This window comes from Protomyctophum parallelum, assembly GCF_964188405.1.
Source record: "Protomyctophum parallelum genome assembly, chromosome: 3".
Classification (NCBI taxonomy): Eukaryota; Metazoa; Chordata; class Actinopteri; order Myctophiformes; family Myctophidae; genus Protomyctophum; species Protomyctophum parallelum.
This window is the reverse complement of record NC_139698.1, coordinates 52,306,091-52,331,095: the sequence shown is the minus strand read 5'-3', so window position 1 is coordinate 52,331,095 and position 25,005 is coordinate 52,306,091. Positions and strand designations below refer to the sequence as shown.

The window sequence follows — 25,005 nt, the reverse complement described above, 5'->3', positions numbered from 1 at the left end:
CGAGAGATGACTACTCCAGTGTGCCAGAGGCAGAGAGAGAGAGAAGAAGCTTCAGATTTTGGGGGTGAGGGGCTGGCCTTTTTTGTTCCGCTGGAGAATCCTGCCTGCCCTGAACGGTGAAGCAGGAGGACAGCAGGCCGTCAAGAAGTCACAGAGCACCGCCGGACAATCTGACGAAGTAGACCCCCGGGGAAGGGAGGCTGAGCCAGCACCTATACCGCCCTCGACACCTTCCGATAGCAGGGGTCACTCACCAGACAGACCAGACCAGCGAACACCGTTATCTCCTCCACTCCTCTGCGGGTCTGGGGCTGCTGCTGCTACTATAGGGGCAGGGGGCGGGGGGACAGCGGGAACGGAGCAGGCTGCACGCCGACAGGAGGAGACTGAGAGCGAGGAGGGGGCTGGAGGTCTGAGCCGCTTCCAGCCTGAAGGGGCCGGCGTTGTGGCCACATATAACCCTGGAATAACTAGTTTGTACCCGTGCGGCTAAGTGAATGGGATGGAGCCGGGAAGTCCGTCTGGCGCTGGTAGGTCTATCTTTCATTGTTTCTGGGGGTGATGAGTAAATGCAGATATTGGCTGGTAAAAAAAAAACAGGACACAGTGGCCCTTAAAGCATCAGGGAGGTGTTTTAGATTGCATTGCCTGCCTGCAAATCTATCTATTCTGTTGCAACGTCGGTGGGTTTCTTTTGACACCCATACACGGCACGACACTTTGTGAAATTGTGTCGTACGAAATAATTGATCAAGATTCATGGCACCGGGTCTTTTTGGTGCGTTGATTTGACAATGTCCTGAGCCAGGGGGCGGGGGGCAGGAGGGTCGTGGGAATCTCCAGCGAGCAGGCACGAGATAAAGCCCGCCTTCAAGCAGCAGCTGGCTGCAGCCTCCACACACACACACACACACACACACACACACACACACACACACACACACACACACACACACACACCCCAAACGCCACACTATGACCCCCGCAGCGCACACAGCCCCATCCTGCCAGGTTATTCACATGTTATGTTGTCTAATAACATGAATACCTTACATGCACTCTTTCAAGACATGAGCATAGGCCTAACATCGGCAGTGATTAGTTAATTATGTGATCTATATCTAACCATAATTGAATTTAACGTTTTAAAGCACAATGTATTGTGAAATATTCACATCTGTACAGTGGGCGATTTGATTGTAGCCTACTCCTACTGGCACATGTAGACTGCTGACTATGCACTTAGTAAGAACATTGTCATACAAGTTTATAGCCACTAATGTGCAATAAGTTGATCAATTATTTATTTATTTAGTCAGGTTTCTTGAATGACAGATACAGGAGATGACCTATTAAACGAGCTAGTGGTCTGAACTTGAAGTCCACCAATTCTGGAACGTCTTGCACCATTGCATGCATTAATGCACCATGCTTGAACTCTCTTGTCCATGGCAGTTCAGTAGTTCTATGTCAAGATGTATGATCTGCTTTCCCAGCTATGTTCATGTTCATGTCGTGAGTCAGTAGCCTAAATTTAAAGTAGCTGTCAGTTGCAGTTCAGTATGTTGAACCTAGAATATATATCAATGATTATTTTCCCCCAAATGGAGGCGTGTACTCCGGGGTCTGTTTTTTTGTATTTGAAGCATGAACTGACCATGTTTAGCTCATGGTGGACAGCCAGTTACTAGAGGGAGAGGTAGCCTACAGTAGGAGTAGGTAGTTTAACTTTAGCCAAAATGGGCGTAATAATATGTAATGGGTTGTTCCATCGTCTCATTCAAACAGTTAGTTTCTTGTGATTCCCTAGCATAAGATGGGACTTGTCTACAAACATCTCCCACCATTGATGTGACATTTCACTTGAGCTGAACATTTTGCCCTGTAAGCACTGCACAACCTACAGTTCAGCATCAGTTCAGTATCTGCCCTAGAAGGGATCCACTGCCACCATTAAACTCAGCCCCCCTCAATGGAGAATGCCACTTCTTAAGCCCCTGGATGTTTTTTTAGGCATTCTCCTTCACATTTAGATTGACATTGTGTAACATTTTTAAATGTTTTGTAAGTTAAAACAAACAAATATTAAGGTTGCCAAGTTAGTCAGGCACAGAATGTAATAACATCTTGCAAAATGTGTTTGTAAATGTGTACATATACCAATTGCCCCTTAACTTAAGGGGCAATTGACCTGCGATTCCTACTCCTATCATTATAAACTATTTTGCTCAAATTTAGGACCACTCTACGCTAAGTCATCAAACAGCTACGCGCACCTATAGTAACATCATTCTACAGGCCTGCGTTACACTTTTTTCTTTTTTCTTTTCTCCTCCCCCGTGGTGCTATAGAGCAAGACTGGCCTGGTCATGAAGGAGCAGGTAGTAAGTTCCAATTATACAATATAAAAATGGCATATTATATGTGATCCAGGGATGCTGCGTTAAAGCAGAGAGATGACATGACTCGAGCCATCTTTTAGTTTAGCACCCAGCACCAGGGACAGCTATTGTCTGGGGATGTGTGTGAGCCCTGGCTCCACTTCTCACCATCTGTCTTCGCTGGCGCGAGGGTGACGTGTGTGTTCTTGTGTCTTCCTGTGTGAATGCCCATGTCTCTCTCTGTATGTGCAATGCGTACGCCCACAGACTTTGTGTCATCATCACATGCCCAGTGCCTGAACATGTCTGTTAACTGTGTTTGTAAGTGATCCCTTGAAGCAACTCGCATGTCTAATGCTTTTCTCCATGTCAGTGTTCGGGTATCACAAATCTCAGGCACCCCAAAACTGACGTAATGACCGTGAACATGACTGAGGGACCATGTTTGACCAGAGCAGCCTGTAAAGCAGAGCTCCTCCACTCTTCAGTATAGTTTGGCTTGATGTGGGAACGAGATCACACTCGGGGACCTAAAAGGCCAAGGTCCCTTTAAGCCCAATCGACCACGGTGGCACCCCCATCTCACAAATACCACAACGCACACACACACACATGCACAGTGTCAGTGCACACTCATACACACAGGTTTCCTGATCTCCATGACAATGCTGTGTTGCTGTGGTGTCTCCATGGTGAGACTGAGAATGTGGAGGGGGCCCCCTATGTTTGTGCGTATGTGAGTGTGTGTTTCGCCTTAGCAGGGGCACTCCCTCTCTCACATCCAGACGTGTGTGTGTGTGTGTGTGTGTGATGGAGGACCAGGGCAGCTGGGGTCTTTGTTGTGGTGGAGGGGGCTGTTCTCTGGGGAGCCCAGAGGTTAAGACACAGGGCCCCTCTCAGGCAGGAGTCACGGCTAGCCTCACATTTAGCAGCCAGGTCCAGACCCCTCTTTGCTAGGCCTCCTGAATCAGACCTGTTTTTGCACATGCATGATGCTGTGGTCGTAGCCAGTCATTGATCAGTTGAACGGTAAATTGTTTTGAAAGAAAATGGAAACCCATCACAAGAATGCAAACTTCTTGCCTAGTAAGACCGTGGCCGTGGCTAGCCTAAGCCTGTGAGTTAAGACACCACACGACAGTATTATAGACATTTTCAAGAGGGACATAGAATATGTTTTTGGGAAAGTACCGTAATGAGAATGCAGTCTAACCTATGAATGGACTTCTACCTGAGAGTCTGAGGGTATAGTTGCACACGTAGTGTAAGCCTATATTATTGGGCAACCTAAATAGCATCGGTGTGATCCAGAACAGACAATGCAGGAAATCTGGAATCTGTCTCTTGAAACGGATTTATCCAGAAACCAAAAAATTAACTACTGATGTAGACCAGTATACTTGACAGAGATTTATATCCTCCATGATGCCATTGATGAGACAATTCATTGTAAAGACGTCTGTATTGTCTGTACTCTGTAAGCATTGACCAGTTGCTGAAAAGGACTGAATTAGATTTGTTGGCATTCTTCAATGTCTGTACTATTGTAAAAATAAGCGTTACTCTAATATATCCCCCCCCCCCTTAATTCTCATTCAATCGTCCCTCACCCCTCTCCTCTGTTCACACCCTCCCTAAATCTCTTTGTTCACCCTTCGCCTTCTTTATTCCTCGTTAATATCTATCTCTTTTGCCACTTCTTGCATGGCGTATTATATCTCTCCCTGCCACTGTCCCACCATGTTGTTTTTGCTTCCCAACTGTTTTTCTTCCCTCACATGGTTCCATTCCTCATCTCTGACTTCCCCTTCCTGTCTGTTTCTCCTCGTGCCCACCTATCATGCCCCTTTGGCCCCTGACACCTACGCTTCCTTCCTGGACTTATGCCCGCATCGCTGCCCCATCTGTGCTCCATCTTCCGCTGTCCAAAACCGCATCCTCTGCTAGTGCTTACACCACATCCCACACATAACCTTTTCTGGTCAACCCATGCATGCACTAATACTCTGTTTCTGCCCTCTGTACACCTCTCTAATGACTGTACTTGCCCACCCACTAATTAAACAATTCTGTAATTTCCCTTCCATTGTGCACATTCTCTGCCTGCCCATGTCCACCTTTCCCTTTGTTTCTTCATCCTTCCAGTGCCCGGGGCCTTCCCCCCACCACTGCAGCAGGTGTTCCAGGCTCCCCGCCGGCCGGGCATGGGCACCGTGGGCAAGCCCATCAAGCTGCTGGCCAACTACTTTGAGGTGGAGATCCCCAAGATGGATGTCTTCCATTATGAGGTTGACATCAAGCCCGACAAGTGCCCACGGCGGGTCAACAGGTGAGGTGACCAACTAATAAAACTTGAGCAAAATCTTAACCCATTTAGACCTAAGGACGATTCTACAAAATAACGTCTTATAAATCATGGCAGTTTTCTGAAAAACCCATGTTTCTATATCAGTCGTTTTTCAATTTCATGTCAAGGACCATATGTAATTGGCCGTCGACCCCATCTGAAAATATGTTGTTTCCAGGGACCCCCCAGAAGAAAATATTTGAGTTAAAAACATTCACTCTGAAAGAATATATAGTCAATGATTTGCACCACATAAAAAAAAAAATAGCAGATCTACAAGCTCACAGAGTGCCACGCTACGAGCTTGTAGATATGCTATTTCTCAATAGCTAAAGTATAACATAATGCTTAAAACACCATAAGGGGTTCCCGTCAGACCAAGCTGAAGTGAAAAAATATGTTTTTCACACTTCTAGATAGAACATATCCATGTTCATAATGGGGACCTTGTTAACAATAGATGATGGATTTCAATTCAGAAGGCAAAGCTCTCCGTCTTCCGAGCAATCTTCATTCCTACTCTCACCTATGGTCATGAAGTGTGGGTCATGACCGAAAGAATAAGGTTGCGAATTCAAGCGGCCGAAATGAGTTTTCTTCGACTGGCTGGCATCTCCCTTAGAGATAGGGTGAGAAGTTCAGTCACGCGAGAGAGACTCGGAGTAGAGTCGCTGCTTCTTCGCCTGAAAAGGAGCCAGCTTAGGTGGTTCGGGCATCTGGTTAGGATGCCTCTCAAGCGTCTCCCTAGGGAGGTCCTCGATGCACATCCCACTGGAAGGAGACCGCCAGGCAGACCAAGGACCAGATGGAGGGATTTACATCTCCATGCTGGCCTTGGAACACCTTGGGATCCGCCAGGAGGAAGTTACTAATGTTGCTCTGGAGAGGGAAGTCTGGAGCTCTCAGGTGGAGCTGTTGCCCCCGTGGCCCGACTACAGATAAGCGGTTGAAGATGGATGGATGGATGGACTTGGAATTTTTCAAGTTAAATTACAATTAGATTGAACTATGTCTTAGGGTCCCATAGTTAAATTAAATAAACAGGTTTTTATTGTCTATTCACTTAGCAGCAGTAATCTCATTGTAGTGAATTGGGCTTAAGTTCAAACTTTGATTCTGTCAAATATAAGGCTCTGTACATCAGGTGGTAGTAGTAATCAAGAAAGTTGCAATTATGTTTCCATCTCTACTACAAAGACAATGAGTCTACAGGGTTAATATTAGCTTTTGATCAGAGTAGGGGGTAGAAGTAGTTAAGAGGGATGAAGGTATATGTGGCAACAAGGCTATAATTGGGGCTATGGCTCACTTAAATACAATAAGTGGCAGGTTGGTAGGCACTAGTAGGCAGGTCTTTCTGTCAGCAGCCTCAACACTGCAACTATGATCGTTTACAGATTAGTCAAGGCCCTTATTGGTTCCATGGCCAGGTATTGATCTGCCTTTGCGCGTTGCCTTACTACACTGATTAACTTCAGCCTTCGGAGATCCTGAAAGGCATAACTCAACATGCTTTATGTCTGTCTATTGAGAAAACCACGACCCAGAAGCAGACTGCTCATATAGCTCTCTCCACTTGATTGAACAAATGAGCAGTTGTCTATGGAGCAGGGAGAGTCTTTGAACTTCAGTCTGTCTGTATGAGCTTGGAATGGATGTGGTCTGAAAAACAAAGGAGAGAGAGAACTTTTCATGAGAAATGAAAGGCAGTTTTTCGTCTAAAAAATACAACTAAGAAAAAAAGTCTGCTTGTTGCAATCGGAAACAAGATTTTCTATCAAACACTGTAAAAAAACAAACATAGAGCTTCATTCTCTTCATATGAGGTAGTTGCCCCTCTTTTAGGGACGGGGACAAAGGGTCCAAGAAGGCATGCAAAGGTCAAGCCTGCGTGATCTCTCCCATTCAAAGTGTCTCCTCATCCCCCCACAATTTATATGAAGGTCTGGCCAAGGCACCATGCATTGAAAGGTGGGGGCCCCTCGCACACCTACTCCTTTTGTCCTTGCCACTCCCCCACGACCATGAGATATTGCTTCCACCAGCTGTATCCTGTTGATCAATATATATCCTATCACCTTCAAACCCCCCCATCCAAAAGAACATCCTGATTGGATGATGGGTTTAATTTGTAGCATGACATCTGTTGAGGCCTCCAATGCAGTGTTAGTTGTCACTCAGTATACCAATGCAGTGTCATTTTCTGTGCTCTGCCCCCTGCAGGGAGGTGGTGGAATACATGGTGCAACACTTCAAGCCCCAGCTGTTTGGAGATAGAAAGCCAGTGTATGATGGCAAAAAGAACATCTATACTGTGCTAGCACTTCCTATCGGGAGTGAGAAGGTAGGTGCACGGCATCTTCTTCATTGCTAATGTGTACGCACGTGATTGCACTTGCACCATCATTCTTTGACAGTATCGTCGATTATTTATTTACATCCATCGATGCCATACAATCATTGCTTAATTTGTCTTTTTCTGTTTTCATTCTCTCTCCCCTATATCTCACCCCTCACATTCCCTCCAGGTGGACTTTGAGGTGACCATCCCTGGGGAGGGAAAGGACCGCATCTTCAAGGTGTCCATCCGCTGGCTGGCCAAGGTGTCATGGCGCCTGCTCCAGGAGACTCTGGTCAGCGGTCGACTGCAGGTCCCCCTGGACTCTGTCCAAGCCCTAGATGTAGCCATGCGCCACCTGGCCTCTATGAGGTACACCACGCACAGTAAACACTCATCAACGGTGGTCAGATGTATTCATTCACAGGAGTATATAGTTACAGTCCAGGCATAAAAACGCACGCAATAACCAAATAATAAATCGTTGTTTGCTCTCTGCTTCTCTTTGTTTAGCTTGGAAGCACATTTGTTAGATTTTACTCTCAACCTCTATCATTCTGTCAAGAAGTTGGAGGGGGAGGGGCATGCTTTTTATCCATAGTTATATGTTGTGTGCTACATTAAAACATACCAAATCAGCCAGCTAGCAGGGTTAATGGGGTGTGTTCCCTACGGTACATTCATTGGGATCAGACTCGATGCTTCACGACTCTTGAGTCAACAAATAAAAGATGCTTGTTAGCTAAGTTGTGCCAATAACCCAATACAGCCTAAATCGCTGGTATTGGCGAGTCCACAAGTCTATATGTACCGATCCGATTCCATGTAATTTAGCGTTTATATGTACAGCTCTATGTGTACCGAGCCGATACCATGTCAGTTAGTGTTTATAAGCGTTTAACCTCTTTCACTCTTGTCTCAGGTAGTCAAACAACTATGTCAATGAAAGGTTTGTTTTACTTGAGTGGAAGGACTAAATTATAATACCATATGAAATGCTGTCAAAACCCATTTTATCAGTCAAGAAAATAGGCAGACATGACTGTATTTCTTGCTTTCTAAAGAGGTGCCAATTTTGTATAAACAAAGATTGTGCCTGATGGCAGGCTTGGCAGCGATGTGTGTCTTTCTTCTGAAATGCCCCCCTGTGAGACAGTAGCTTCACTGAGAGATTAATTTACGCTGAGGTCATAACTGTTGAGTCATCCTTCAATGCCATTGCTAAAGCCTAATTCATGCTATACCGCTGTATCACAGTGCATTTTTTACTTGAAAATCTGTTATTTGTGGCAAGTGACACCATTGTGTGATTTAGTATATCCTACGCTTAACCCTCTCCAAATCTGCTATCATCTAGGTACACACCGGTGGGCCGGTCCTTCTTTTCCCCTCCTGAAGGTTACTACCACCCCCTGGGTGGGGGGAGGGAGGTATGGTTTGGTTTCCACCAGTCGGTGCGTCCTGCCATGTGGAAGATGATGCTCAACATTGATGGTGAGTCAGTGGAGATGAACTCATCAGTGACAGTGAACTTATCTCATATCTCGCAGATCAGACGATGACCTCAACACCCGTAAACATGTACAAATTTGAAATGTGTTCTAATTGCTATTGTAAAAAACTAAACAAAAAACAAGACATAAATGATAAGAAAGAAAGCCCAAATTAGCACTCAAAATATAGAAATAATATCTGGTTATCTAATGCATATCTACTCATTGGACCTTTTTGTGAGTATTTCTGGACGTATGAATTAAATGCCTTTTTAACCCCTTTTGGTGTTAGCATTATGCTATGCTTTAGCTATTGAAAAATAGCAGATCTACAAGCTCATAGCGACTGACATAGAAACATAGCTTTTTCAGAAAACTGTCAGGATGTAGAAGACATTTTTAGAATCTGATCTCAGGTCAAAATGGATTAAAAGTGAGAGATATAAAATACAACCGTTGGATGAATTCTACCCACAGTGGTTGAATGCTGCTCTCTGTCCCCCACCAGTGTCTGCCACGGCCTTCTATAAAGCCCAGCCAGTCATCGAGTTCATGTGCGAAGTCCTGGACATCCGTAACATCGACGAGCAGCCCAAGACCCTCACCGACTCCCAGCGGGTCCGCTTTACCAAGGAGATCAAAGGTGGGCTACTTAACAGTAAGAAACTATTTTGCCACCTCACACCTCTTCAGAGATGTCTACAACAGCTCTTAGTCCCCAGTTTATTTTGATTTCTGCATTTTATCTTTGCCACATTTGTTATATATGTTGTTTCTGGTATACTTCTGGTTTAGGAACATTTCTTTCTAAAGTTTGGTGTGATTACAAATTTTCTGTTTATTACGTCAGAAATGTCACATTTGTTTTCTGTGTTAGGCTGGGATTGGGTGTTGCTTTGATCTGCTCTGTTACACTAACGTGTGTGTGTGTGTGTGTGTGTGTGTGTGTGTGTGTGTGTGTGTGTGTGTGTGCCCTGCATGTGCCTGGTGTTCAGGCCTGAAGGTGGAGGTGACTCACTGTGGTCAAATGAAAAGGAAGTACCGTGTATGCAATGTCACCCGACGTCCTGCAAGCCACCAGACGTAAATGTCCTCTTATGGTCTACATATGCACATAACCACATAGATGGGGGTGGCGGTGGCTCAGGGGTAGAGTGGCTGGATGGAAACCGCAAGGTTGCCAGTTCGAACCCGGGCTCCCCCAGAGTTAGTGTCGAAGTGTCCTTGAGCAAGACACTGAACCCCTAATTGCTCCTGATGTGCTGTTTGGTGCCTTGCATGGTTTCCGCTGCCATCGGTGTGTGAATGGGTGAATGTAATGCATCTATGTAAAGTGCCTTGGATAAAGGTGCTATATAAATGCACCATTTTACCACTTTTTATAGTATATGGTTTGTGGATGACATTTGTCCCACAATATAGTTTGAAACTAAACTTACAAGTGCATGGCCAGTCTAATATCACTGCGTAGATATTGGTCTGGAAATAAAAGGGGCAGATAAAAAAAAGCCTCAATCTGCAGAGGCCTTTTTTTTTACTGGCAGATTCTTCTGGTTTCCAGGCCAGCACAGTCACATAATACGTAAAGAAGATGGGTTATACATACATGCCCTCTCGTCTCGTCTGGCCAGCCCTCTAATCTCGCTCCACTCCGAATGGAGGAATCAGTGATCAGAAACAGGGGATGGAATGAGCAAGCAGCTCACTTGCTGGTGTGTGGGTAAACTTTAAGAGACAGGAATAGAGTCTGCCTGTGTTTTTCTAACCAGGTACAAACCAAAAAATTGATTGAAAATGTATATCCATCAGCACAATTGGAAGAGTAACGTATTATAACATTGCCTGTGGTCTGTGCACTGCGCATCAGCAGCTTTTGTTGGCGTAATGTTACTTGCTGCAATCACCATGTTTGTTCCACGGAGTAGTGATTTAATGTGGACAATATTGATGTGAGCGCCTTGTCGAACCCCTCCTCCTCCGCTGTGGAACAGCTCCTGTCCACACTCTCAACGTTCCCCAGGCTTTCTGTTGATAAGAAAAACATCATCCAGTGCCTAAAGTGGGGATCAAAACGTCATGCACTAATAGCCTACTATTAGTTGTAGGGTATTATATTCAGTGCAAAATCATATTTGTGATTCATATAGTAATGCATAGTTATTACACATTTATGGGATGGGACACATTTATGCTCTGTTCCAGGTTTCCCCTCCAACTTGAGAGTGGGCAGACAGTAGAATGTACAGTTGCCCAGTACTTCAAGCAGAAGTACAACTTGCAGCTGAAATACCCCCACCTGCCATGTCTACAGGTGGGACAGGAACAGAAGCACACCTACCTGCCCCTGGAGGTGAGGCGATAACAAAGATCTTCTACAGTACATGCAAGCCTAGCATACACTGAATGCATTCATCATTAAAGACATAATGACTAATTAAACACCCACTCTTTATCACTTGTCAACTTGATTTGACAATACTTGGAAGTTGAAAGGGTTGTTATTTTTAGGTGATGTATTACAATTTACACTAGAAGAATGTAATGATTGAGAACATTAAACATACATACATTGGTGTGTACTTCCAATTTCGACTGACTTTGGGCTTGCTCGTTGCAGGTGTGCAACATTGTAGCAGGTCAGCGGTGCATCAAGAAGCTGACTGATAATCAGACCTCCACTATGATCAAAGCCACAGCTCGCTCTGCACCCGACAGACAGGAGGAGATCAGCAGGCTGGTGAGTGTTGGCGACCCCTAGTGGGGGCGAACTGCCTATCAAGTGTTACAACAATTACACTGGACATAACGAAAGGAAGTTACGAAGGATGCATAGTAATTGTTGCCATGTGTACAATAGTGAGCTTAATGTTACGTAAAGGCAGTAATATGCATAGAGATTGTTATCTCTGCCCGAACCAGATGGGGCTTGGATGTTTGGGCGGGGATTTGTTAAAAAACCTTTTTTCACCAATTTATTTAGCAACATGAATCTTTCATACGTGCTCAAGTTATTCTCGTTTTTAGACCTATGGTGTCCTGCCTGCACGTTATGTACCCTGCCAGTGTCATTTGCAGGGAGAGCCAGGGACTCTAGGTTAAGGTTTATTAAATTGTAGAGATGCATGATACTGAAATTATGACCGATATCCGTTCTCTGATTATTTACAGGGTCATATCGGCCGATACCGATATTATATCATATTTACATTGAACTCATTGTTGAATCTAAAAGTTTCATCTTTGTTTTGCTGGTGAAAGTAGCCGGCAGGCGGACTCTGCGAGTACAAAGCCATTGACGGTGACATTATTATTGCAATTCATCAATATCGGTGAAAATAATCTTTATGTATTGTGCTGACAGTTCAGTTGCATTCTGGGTTTGAATATGCTACTAGACCAATGGTTCTAAACTGGTTAGTCCAGGCTTGAATTGTTGGACCTCATACTGTACAAGCTCTAATGCATAATGAAAAATAAATCTAGTTATTTCTATTCAAGTTATTAAACATGCAATACATCCCCTCCCTCCACCGACCCACAATTTACTCTACTTCATTTACAGATGAAGAACGCCAACTTCAACCTGGATCCATACATCCAGGAGTTTGGGATCAAGGTAAAGGATGAGATGGCTGAGGTGACAGGAAGGGTTCTACCTGCCCCCATCCTGCAGTATGGAGGAAGGGTAAGTCATGACTCGCTTTCTGTTGTTTGGCCTTTGTTGACTGTTTTTTGTCCATGATTAAAACCAAAATCTAGAGGTCTCTTTGCATGGTTGTGCTTTTAATTGAGTGTGTGACTGTGAGGGCAATTGATGGGCTTTAATGGGCTTTAATTGCGGTAATGCAAATATCTGTAACCAGAAACATTTCAGCTAACTCTTATATTGTGCTTATTGTACCAAACTCTTGGATTTATCTCATTAAAGTTTCGTTTGAATATTGTTTCCTTGTGTTCCTTCATCCACAGAACCGTGCCATCGCTACCCCCAACCAGGGAGTGTGGGACATGAGGGGGAAGCAGTTTTACAACGGCATAGAGATCAAAGTGTGGGCGATCGCCTGCTTTGCCCCCCAGAAACAGTGCCGGGAAGAGGTACTCAAGTAAGTACTAGATGGCATCAAAAGTGACAACCTTGTAAAATAAATGCAAGAAAAAAGAAAATGAATGAACAATATGCAACTGAGTATAGAAGCATTAAATGAAATGAGAAACATCAGATGGAGTGTCATGCATCAGCATTTGCTGTAGCTGGTTCAGTGGAAAATGTGCATTCATCCGAAACATTCTTGGAATAGCCTATTGTAACTATGAGTAGCCCTGACCGAGGTGAAAGGGGAGTGAGCTCGTATCTCCACTGGTCAAGGCGGTTTGCCCCTTGGGATGAGCGGATGATGTTTGGTTTCCCAAGTTTGAGACCCGGGTTTGAATAATGGAATCACACCTAAACATTTTAACCCATTCTGACCGGGCACCCATTTTGGTGTCGGCATCATGTTATGCTTTAGCTATTTAAAAATAGCAGATCTACAAGCTCATATCGCGCCACCGAGTGGCGCGATACGAGCTTGTAGGTCTGCTATTTTTGAAAAATCGAAGAGCGACTGACATTTTTAGAATCTGATCTCAGGTCAGAATGGGTTCATCAGGACCTTTGTGTGTCCGCCGGAAATCTCGTATGAATCTGATCTCAGGTCAGAATGGGTTAAATGCCCCTGCTGTACAGGAATTGTTGTCGGAGGCAGACGGGTAGACTTTCTTCCTTTACACAGCTCCTACATGGTACAGGAATAGCAGGACCTCACCTGCAATATAAAGTGACAGGCATATGATTGACAGTCATTCATTAAATGCTGTGTAGACTTATTGTAGCTTGTGTTGCAGAGTTTCTTTGCTAATTGCCAGTTTTCGTTTTTCTCCCAGGAACTTCACAGACCAGCTGCGTAAGATCTCTAAGGATGCTGGGATGCCGATCCAGGGCCAGCCATGTTTCTGTAAATACGCCCAGGGGGCCGACAGCGTGGAGCCCATGTTCAGACACCTGAAGAACACCTACTCTGGACTGCAGCTCATTATCGTCATCCTGCCGGGAAAGACTCCGGTCTACGGTAGGATAAGTCACCTGTACTTCTATGACCGAGCTTTTTCACATGAAGAGGATTCTGCTTTAGTTTTATTGTCTCCACCAGGCCGAAGGCATGGGGGGGAGAGTATGTTTTGCACTCCGTCCGTCCGTGTGTCCGTGTGTGTGTCCGTCCGTCCGTCCGTGTGTCCGTCCGTGTGTCCGTGAGCAGCTAATCTCGGCCACCGTTAACCCGGTCGATGCCAAATTTTGCACACACACTCCCTGGATGCCAACGATGAACCTCTGCCCCAAACTTTCCAGAACGGCCTGTTATAGCGCCACCAAGAGGCCGCTTTGTGCAAAACAAGTTTTTGCACAGTACACCTACAGATTTTGTCCAAACATCACGCAAATTGGTACACAGTCTCTCTAGAGCCATTCAACGAAACCCGTCTTTCAGATTTCTCAGACTCCATCCTGATTGGTTAAGATTGGCTTCCAAAGTTCACAGGAGTGCTCAGTTTCAAACAAAATGCTACAAATCATGAACACATCGCGTGATTTCCGTGAAATTGTGCACCCACATTCCCACTAGGCCGAGGACGAAATGCCACATGAACAATTTCAACTCAGCCTCAAGGTGGTGCTATAACTGGCCGAAAAGTGTTTTCACCTCTAACTGCACGGATCTGTGGATAACTTTGTATGCCAACTCCCTAGAGGCCAAGGAAAAACCTTTGCCTGGAATTCTTCACATCTGCTCATCCTGGTGGAGACCTGTGCCCAGTAGGGCACTTTTTCTAGTTTGTTGTGTAACACACAGAAGAGGGGGGAAAAGATTGCAAACTATCATTATATTAATCTATCTCAAAACATGCCTGGTTGTTGAAATGTTGATGACCATAGATGACCATTTTTTAAATCACACCCGTGTGAAGTGGCGCTCTTATCATCATACATCATCGTGTCCAGCTTTTAATGTTTATGTTTACACTATGAAATAAAAATCAACCACTCATTAACCCATTCTGAACTGGCACCCATTTTGGTGTTTTAGCATCATGTGTTTTAGCATCATGTTATGCTTTAGCTATTGAAAAATAGCAGATCTACAAGCTCATATCGCGCCACCGAGTGGCGCGATACGAGCTTGTAGGTCTGCTATTTTTGAAAAATCGAAGAACGACTGACATTTCTAGAATCTGATCTCAGGTCAGAATGGGTTAATAATGGCATTTAATGTTTGTGTTAGGACAACGTTTGCGTTTACACGGTTGCACAAACACTAAAAGCTGGACATAGGGAGGGGCTAGCGCCACTCAAACAATATCGGCTACATTACTTGCATGTAGTTCTTGACACCTGTAGTCTGTTGATCCCCATCAGCGGAGGTGAAGCGTGTGGGAGACACCCTCCTAGGCATGGCCACCCAGTGTGTCCAGGTGAAGAATGTGGTGAAGACGTCCCCTCAGACCCTCTCCAACCTCTGCCTCAAGATCAACGTCAAGCTGGGAGGAATAAACAACATCCTGGTACCTCATCAACGGTGAGTGTACTACCCACTGCATTTGATTAAAGTGACATTTGTTTAACCCATTTAGGCCTGACCTCAAAAATTAAAAAAAAATCTTCTAAATCCTCCAGTTTTCTGAAATAGCAGACCTACAAGCTCGTAGCGCGCCACTCGGTGGCGCGCTATGAGCTTGGAGATCTGATATTTTTCAATAGCTAAATTATAACATAATGTTTAAAACACCAAAAGGGGTTCCCGCACCAAAATGGGCAATAATCAAATCAATATGAAAGCAGGGTTTAACATTACTCGTCGTCCCTTAGTCTGTGTTCTTTTTCTCCGCCAGACCAGACGGCCAAAGGCCTGAGATTATGTCTGGAACACAAACAGACAGACACTGTCTGTTTGTTTGTGTGTCCATCTATGAACAGCTAACCTCTACCCCAACATTTTCAAATCAGTCTCATGGTGGTGCAAATTATAGCCTGGTTCACCTCTTGATCCTTAGGTTGTAACAGTACATTCAAAACATATTTCCCTGGATTCATGCCGCAACTACCCAGATAGGCCTGCCCACTTCCTGCCATTTTGTGTTTTCTTCAAAACACTTTTAGTTTTTACTACTACTACAGATTTGTTGTTGTCAAACTCTCACAAATCGGTACATAATGGCATGTAAGATGTATCAGTCAGATTGTCAATATTCCATTTCGATTGGCTCCACCCAAAACATGGATTGCTGTAATTTGTTCATTCATCATTATAACTTGAGCTACCCCTAATGGTAAGCTGTCGAACTAAATGAATGTATGTATCTTGGTAAAGTGGTGTCATCAGTACACAGTATCCTATCATGTCCTACCAACTAAAGGCGGCTACGTGCTCCAAATGAATCCATCCACCCACCGAACTGGCTGTGTGGATTTCTACAAAATGATGCCGCTGAGCAGCGGTGATAAGCGGTGAGGTGGTCACTGGTCACCTCAGCACATGTAGCTGTTTTTACTCTACACACACCCATCTCTCCAGTGTGCGTCGGAACCAGAGGAACATCAAAGTATGATTGTGTCTTATCAATAAGGGACTTTAGGATAAATGTGTTTGGTGGGTGGATGGATTAATTTGGACCACCTCTGTGATACTATAAAAGAGGCATTGCCGCTCCTACAGTATGTTCTTTAACTATTAAGCTATGTTTTCTATCATCATGTTTCCTATTAAGTTCAAAAATTGACTTTATGCATCTTGAGGGCAACTTGCAAGTTAGTAGATGAAAGGTGCATGGCAGACAGCTAGTTTACATAATAGCTCTAATCTGTTTAGGAAGGTTATGATTTAATAAATTAGCATGGTGTGAAACGTTTCAACACATTTGCTTTGGTGCCTCTCTCCTGGTCACACCCTGCCGGAAATAATAAATTGATGACTTCAAATCTAGTGGCCTAGTAGCCTCGTAATGAATAAGTGTGATTCTATCTCCTCATCTGTTCCTGCTCCCAGGTCAGCAGTGTTCCAGCAGCCAGTTATCTTTCTCGGAGCAGACGTCACACATCCCCCTGCTGGAGATGGGAAGAAGCCCTCCATTACTGCTGTAAGTCTCAACATCAGCATGGATAAATAGGGTGGCCAAAAGCCAGGAAGATATTCACTTTACTGATTCTCTCAGTTAAGATTACGTTGTCGCAGCTCTTAACTGGTCAACTGCTAGTGCTATGCCCCCTCTCATGTGGTTCTCTGTCAGGTGTCTTCAATTTAAGTTAGCTGAGCAGACAGTCTAATGTGGTCAGCCAACGTCTCAAAGGAATGTCAGGATCTTAGAGCAAAACGCTGGTGTTTGTGTGTGTGTGTGTGTGTGTGTGTGCGTGTGTGCGTGTGTGTGTGTGTGTGTGTGTGTGTGTGTGTGTGTGCACTTCAGTCACAGAGTTTAGGTTTAGAGTGGTTTGACTGGCTGACACAGGAGAAGTACAGGTATGTTAGCCAGGAATCATAGTATAGTGGTGGTAACGTGTTGGTTTTGCTGCACTATAAATCTCACCTTCACTGCCTGTAGGGGATGCTATTACACCAACAGCGGAACTGGGAACAGTAAAAGGTTCAGCTCTTTTAGTGACGCTTGATGATGATTTAATTCTATGATTCATAATTTCCAACTGTAATTGTCTTTTTGTAAACCTTGTCTTTAGAGCTATGAATTTAGAGTACTCGCGCGGTAGAGAGGACTGTGCACTATTATTTATGAGCCAATACATGAGTGGTGAGGGCAGTTGAGCACCACTCAAAGTTAGCCCAGTAACTATGTAGGTTTGGAATGTATTCTTAGTGTTCTGTTGTCATATTCTTCTTTCATCTCCTTCCTTCCACTTGTCTTCTTCTAGGTGGTAGGCAGTATGGACGCCCACCCCAGCAGATACTGTGCCACAGTGAGGGTCCAGAGACCCAGACAGGAGATCATTGAAGATCTATCTTACATGGTGCGTGAGCTGCTGATCCAGTTCTACAAGTCAACCCGCTTCAAACCCACCAGGATCATCTTCTACAGAGATGGGGTTCCAGAAGGGCAGCTGCCACAAGTATGTACAAGTTGAAATTTATATTTAAATCGATAGTTGTGAGATGAACCATACTGTAGCTTTACTTTAAATAATACACTGTATATTATTACTGATAAATGAGTCATGGACTTGTGTTGTGCAGATTCTCCACTATGAGCTTCTGGCCATCCGAGATGCGTGCATCAAGTTGGAGAAGGATTATCAGCCGGGTATCACCTACATTGTGGTCCAGAAACGCCACCACACACGCCTCTTCTGTGCAGACAAGTCTGAAAGGGTGAGTTCCTTTCACAAGCCCTGTTGCTCTTAATAATTTAAATGTGCAGAATCTTTTTTGCGCATACATTTTTGGGGCTTTTCTGCACCTTGTTGGATTGTACAGTTGAGAATGACAGGAAACGGGGAGAGAGAGAGACGCGACTCGCTGTCAGGCTGCATTAGAGCTATGTGGCTTGTGGCTTAAAGGACCACTTCACCACTTTTCAGTCCTTCTTTATATAATAGGTCCTCACTAATAATCTTGAAAAAATGGCGCAATTCTTTTCTAATCTGTGTCTCATAGGAGGGCTGTGGGCAGTTCAGAAACCGTCTTCCAGTGACATCATCAATGGGGAATATAAGCTAATAAAAACTGCAGGCTTCCTAGTCCTGAAAAGTTGCAATGCGAAAATGGAAGCCATCATTCTCACGATAATGAAAATCTAAACATTTTTGTAAAAACATCTTGTTTAAAAAATAATCTGCCTAATGATGATGTCACTGGAAGACGGTTTCTAAACTGCCCACAGCCCTCCTAGGAGACACAGACTGAGTAGAACAAAATCGTGCCATTTTATCATGATTATTAGTGAGGACCTATTATATGAAGATTGGTTGAAAAGTGGTGAAGTGGTCCTTTAACTACTAGGCCATCAGTACCCCATGTACAGAATCTTATTGGGGCGGCCATGTTTTCCAATTTATTTTATTAAAGTAAAGTCAACATCAGCAACACAAACAGTGTTCATAGCGTTCTATACCTCTATCAAGGACAGATTTAGCAGTTAAAGATGAGCTGAATAGTGTCTTATGCAATCCTGTGTTTGAGCAATCTGATTGTCTACACCAGGCCGAAGGCATGGGGAGAGAGTATGTTTTTCACTCCATCCGTGAGTCTGTCCGTCCGTCTGTTACCAGCTAATAACCCGGTCGATTTTGCACACACACTCCCAGGATGCCAACGATGAACCCCACATTTTCCAGAACGGCCTGTTATAGCTCCACTAGGAGGCCGACTTTTGAAAAACAAAATGTTTTGATATTACTCTATAGTCATGTGTTCAAGACGGATCTGTCTGATATTTCATATTCCCTCCTATTTGGCTAACATGGGCTTTCAAAGTTTGCAGGATTGGCCCCTTTTGAACACATGGCACCCTTTTCCACATATGGGCATATTCTGATGACATCAGGGTCTCAGTCCATATTTGGGCATACAAGGGACACAGACAGACAGAGGGGTACAATCTGTAGAAAGTGATACAAGGGTATTGCATAACTTGCATCGTTCCTGACTTGTGTGGCTCCCAGGTAGGGGTAGGCATGTATTATATAATAATTAACATTCTGTATTGTCTGTGCCTAGATTGGGAAGAGTGGAAATATTCCTGCAGGGACCACTGTGGACACCAGCATCACTCATCCCTTTGAGTTTGATTTCTACCTGTGCAGCCATGCTGGTATACAGGTAAAATGAATAAATCTTTCTTAGCATTGGTCCATAGACAATGTCATTATGTAGGATGTGTTGTTATAATGGTTTCATGTCCAATGAAGTTGTTTTTCATAACCAATGCATTTAGTTGTTTGCTTATTCAGTTGGTTGCCTGTTCTCTTTGTCCAGGGTACCAGTCGGCCCTCTCATTACTATGTCCTGTGGGACGACAATCGTTTCACCGCCGACGAGTTGCAAATCCTCACCTACCAGCTGTGCCACACTTACGTGCGCTGTACCCGCTCTGTCTCCATCCCTGCGCCAGCCTACTACGCCCGTCTTGTGGCGTTTCGTGCCCGCTACCATCTGGTGGACAAGGAGCATGACAGGTGTGTGTTTGTTTTTAAAGGATTAATATCAAATGTTATCTGCAAATAGTTCAACATTTATAGAAAAGAGTAGCAGTATTACTAAACACTTTAAAAGGCCTTGGCCATACAGTCTATATATATATATATACTGTATGGCCAAGGCCTTTTAAAGTGTATATATATATATATATATATATATATATATTGTGAGGTCTCTGTGGTCATCAACAGGCGGGACAAGGTATTGCAGCACTTTCAAGACGCTGGTTTTATTTCATGTTAACAAATCAAAGAAGAGCAGCAAACATAAGATGCAATTTCCAGACAGGAGAAACCCCACATAGGTCTCTTCTGCTGAGTTTGGTCCATACAGTAATTGTTTGGTCTCACAGGCGTTTTCCTTCACAGCCTGGAGAGGGGTGAGAATACAATATTAGTATCAACTCAGTTCATACAGTCTTCTTACGGCACGTCTCCTCTCTGGAGGGCTCTTTATCATAAGAAACAATAATAATAATAATATATGACGGCGGAGTCTTGCTTCGTGACGTCGTCAGTATTTAGCCTTTACTGTAGGGGTTCTTCTCCCATAGCGGGGGTTCAGCTCCGCAAGAGCGCCAGCCTTCAAGCCGATCCGGCGTCTATAATGAGCGTCTGTTTGCTAGACAGGCCTCAATGCAATGTCTCCGAATTGTATAAAGAATTAATAGGTTTCTTTCCGACCTTAATATCTGTAGTTTCCTCGTCCTCGTCGCTGTGGCGGGTTAGCCTCCTTCTCGCAGCACGGTCCGTGGAAACTGGGCTCCTCTTCTGTATCCCAGACAGAACGCAATATTATATAAAGAATGAATATGTTTCTTTCCGACCTCACTGTCTGTAGTTCTCACGTCGCCGTCTGTGGCGGGGCTGGCTTCCTCCCGTAGCCCGATACGTGAGAACTGGAACTCAATGTTATAGACAGACTTATATGTTTCTTTCCAACCTGATTATCTGTGGTTCTCACGTCGCCGTCACTGGCGGGGCTGCCTTCCTCCCGCAGCCCGATACGTGAGAACCGGAACGCCTGTTCCTATATGTCCATGATCCAGTCCCGTGGATTCTGTCCCTCGGACATAACCCTGGACCGATCCTGCATGTCCTTCATCCAGTCCCGTGGGTTGTGTCCCTCGGACATAACCCCGGACGGGTCCTATAAAGCCTGTGACGAGAGGAGAGTGACAGTTTAAGACATGCAGAGCCATACACATGAGTGTGTGTGTTTGGTGAGAGCGTGTGTGTCTGCTTACCCCCCGACGGTTTGCGTGTGCGTGCCTCCGTGAGCGTGTGTGTGTGAACCAGCCGCTGTCAGACTGACTACTAAGTCTTCCTTTTATACGCCGGGTGTGGCCGCTTGCTGGTTTGGGTGCGGTCCGTCAATCAGCTTAATCTGGCGGAGGAGGGCGTTCCTAACGGCCCGAGGCGTCTTCTGTCTGACAGCGTGCCTGGTTGCCCTGGCAACGCACTTACCATCGCGGGGGTCGCTCACCAGACCCCACAATATATATATATATATATATATATATATACACAGTATTTATGGTAGTACTGACAAGTTTCACAACTTAATGCACAAGTTTTCTTTTTCACTACACACTATTTTTCAGCACTAGGTTAATATATTAGAATCGGATGGTTCACAAGCACGTGGAAGCAGATGTAACTGACAATTGTTTTCACAGTCTTGATCAAATTGTTGTTTCTCATTTAAAATCTGAAGAATGCCTTCTAACATGGTGGTTGACCGCTGTTCTGTTCTGTCTTTCATGTTATCTAGCGGGGAGGGCAGCCACGTGTCTGGTCAGAGTAACGGCCGGGACCCTCAGGCGCTGGCCAAAGCTGTTCAGATTCACCACGACACACTGAGGACCATGTACTTCGCCTGAGCCACGACCATCGTCCCGCCTTCATTCCTACCTGAGTGGGCATACAGCCCACAGTAAGGCAAAACCACCTCATCCCCATGCCTTCCTCCCTGCAACTGCCCACCCACACATACTCCACAGACATCCCATGTCTGACAAAGCCAAGTCAGCCCCCCAAGGAAAAACAACCACCTGTAAAACACAGGCAGACTCTACAGCCTCATGCACTCACAAATGGTTATGAATATTATTGTTATTATTGTTCTTTGTTGTTTTGACCTTAAAAGGACTATTGCTCTTTTTTATGTTGACTTTTTAAACTGTGGGTATTATATTATTGTTATTGTATTGTATGTTACCTTCACACTCCTATGTATGCAATATGGATGGGAGGACAACGGGCGGTAAATGACAACAACAAAAAGACGATCCTGAAACCTTTTTGACTGCCACCACAATGCTGCCTCTTTACCCATCTGAATGCCGGATGCCAGTGTTCCAAGCTCTTTGGTACGGGGCCCCTTCAGAGGGGTGGTAATGGACACTACACTTTTATCATAATTTTTAACATTGTCAATTGTCATGAACTGCATTCTTGCTTGTGTTATGTTTTTCTGTCTGTTTTTTAAGGCCTCGAGGAGGCAGTGGTATGGTACATTAGCACTTAGCGATAGCATGTAGATGCTGCCAGCCCCACACACAAAAGTTTGTTATTGTGTGAGGTTAGCCCTCTGGTCTATGTAATATTGAATACAGAGGAAGAGCAGCTGTAGCATATTGTAGATACAGGAGTAAAGTCCTGCCACACACAATGTGCTGTTTGGCCAGTCCCTTAGATAATTTAGCCAATAGATCAAACTTAGTGTAACGATAGAGGGACCATTTGCATAGAGTGTATCAAATATACTTGCACCCCATGCACCTAAACCAGCATTATTAACCAGCCAAATGTGATACCAACCAATGGAAATGGGCACTTAAACAGGAAGATAATCTTTTGTTTCTGTATGCATAGCTCTTATAAGAATTACGAGGCACTTTTTTAATTTACGTTATGGTTTGTTTCACTTCTGAATGGGGAGACTGTCTTATGAGGCTCAGGCTAGACACAACTCACTCTCACCCTCTCATAACTTGAAAAAGGCAATAGGCAAGGTCAGATCTCCTTTGTAGATTTGAATGCAGGCAAATGGAAGCCTGTGATCACTTTAAGTGCTGCAAAGCTGAAACTACATGAAGCACTTGACCTTGTTATGATCATTCTCCACATTACAACATGTTTCATTGGACATGACGCCAAACGGTGGAATTAATTAACATCCACTCACACACACCTTCCCCTAATGCAGACAGCTGCACCTCATATAAAGCTCTTCCTCCTACGCCTTGCAGGTGTGTTACAGGCACCGATTACTCTGAGCCTCGCCAAACGTGAGCACATTTACATGTCAACCTCTCAGTTCCGCTCTTAGCATGTAGAGATTCCCTTTTTCAAAGCACTTGGCCCTTATCTCCCGCTAACCCAAAAAACATATGGACAAGTCCCCCTCTTTGTTTAGTAGCTTTGCCTATATGCTCTATCCTGTCTTTTAACGTCATCTACCTGTGTCATTCCTTGCCCTGCCCCCCAGTCTGTGCTAGATATTCCCCATTGGTGCGCTGTGTGCATGAGCAACACAGATAGGGGTTGCTACATAAGTCTGGGTGGGTCATTATTGCTACTTTATATGCCCTGCCTTTACATCTCGTCACTTTCTGGCTTTATGGAACAAAAAATTGCATGTTGCTATTTTTTATGACTGGATATTCTGAGCCACCTTATTTTGGTTTTGTTAGAGATAGGAGCCTCGTGCTCACCGCTGCCTGTCATTTTGCCTCGATTGTGTAATGGATGAAGACTGCTTTTATTTTCCTGTATTATGATTATTGTGACTAGTGTCAGTCAGTCAGTGTATCCTCAAGAGGGCACTGTGGGGACAGTCTGATTTCCACCTCAGTTGCCCTTAAAGCGCCTCAAATTTTACCTGATGGGTAGAGCCCCTTTGAGCCGAAAGGGATCCTATGATGATGTAAATCAGTTTAGTTTGATTTTTAATCATGTTTATTAACTTGCATAATCAGAATGCCTTTGTACACCGTTTTTCTGATCCTTCATTGTGTCCAAGGTGATTTGTATATATAAATATATATTAACCTGTTATGTATTTTTGGCTCACCGGTAGCGGGGCCTTTTTCACAGTTGGGGCCAGTGTTACAATACTCCCCCCACTCTGTGTTTAAGATTTCAGCCTGGTGGGGAAAGTCCCGGCACCGCTGAATTCAGATGCAGTTTTCTTCTCTCACTGAAGCCACCAAGCACCTTGCAAAGAAGGGGGACAAAACAGGAGTCACCCTAGAAACGCATCATGTGGACACAGGAGAGTCCGCTCCTCTCCGCCCAGCCTCACTGACTAAGCAATATGAAGCCACTGAACAAGAACAGTCCCTGTCATAGCACTTCCCAATAGATTTGAATGAAAGGACATGGAAGCAACTTATTTTGGCTCTGTGTATGTAATAGTATTGGGGACTCTGTTGGGGGGGGTTATTTTTTAAAGAAAATAAATTTGTTTTTTATTACTCTTTGTTTTTTCTTTAATTTATAAGGGTAGGTAGGATAGCTATGTAGGTAGGTAGGTGGATGATGGATACTGGATAGATAGACAGACCTTTATCCCACAAGGGAAATTCGGTCACAAATAAATAAGAGATGCAATATATAGGCTATATATTATATATAGGCTATATATATATATATACACACACACACACACACACACCTGTATACTGTACTATAATCAGTATAATGTATGTATAGTACATACACAAAGAGTAACAGACTATTTGTTTACTTACATTTTTGTAAGTAAATTGGAATTGTTGGAGTTGAGACATTTAGTTTGACTCGGTTACACAGATAGATTGTGAAAATAACAGATCTACAAGCTCACAAGCTTCGACTATTTTCACTATTTTTGCCTCCTTATCATTTGGCCAATGTTTGACCAGTTTATATTGTTTGTTGATTACTTCTGATACTGACTAGTAACATGTCTTTTTTGGTTGTAGGTATAAAAAAAGATCTTAAAAGTCCTTACATTGTCACTTTACTTTCCCACAGGTTGAGAATCACTGTCCTACAATGCTGATGGGTCTAAAACAGGAGTGGCATTCAATATCTACTTAATTTTCAAAAGTTGATTCATGAGAGACTGTGAATCAGAAGTTCAACAGGGCAAGCCAGAAGGTATAAGCTCTCTGTCTACTGAGAAATCTTCGTTCCTACTCTCACCTATGGTCATGAAGTGTGGG

General features: G+C 44.1%; 1 protein-coding gene across 1 annotated transcript; it reads left to right on the top strand.

Annotated features, from left to right (window-relative positions):
• The first annotated feature begins 381 nt into the window (after window positions 1-381).
• ago1 (argonaute RISC component 1) lies at window positions 382-24,224 on the top strand. The gene is made up of 20 exons (XM_083761429.1): window positions 382-530; window positions 2,352-2,384; window positions 4,527-4,710; window positions 6,952-7,072; window positions 7,257-7,438; window positions 8,424-8,560; window positions 9,068-9,202; window positions 9,555-9,642; window positions 10,762-10,909; window positions 11,177-11,296; window positions 12,122-12,244; window positions 12,529-12,662; window positions 13,483-13,667; window positions 15,011-15,170; window positions 16,638-16,728; window positions 17,513-17,707; window positions 17,832-17,966; window positions 19,314-19,415; window positions 19,572-19,771; window positions 21,567-24,224. The coding sequence occupies exons 1-20, from the start codon at window positions 503-505 to the stop codon at window positions 21,673-21,675; spliced, it is 2,610 nt and encodes an 869-aa protein (XP_083617555.1). The 5' UTR covers window positions 382-502; the 3' UTR covers window positions 21,676-24,224.
• The last annotated feature ends 781 nt before the right edge of the window (window positions 24,225-25,005 follow it).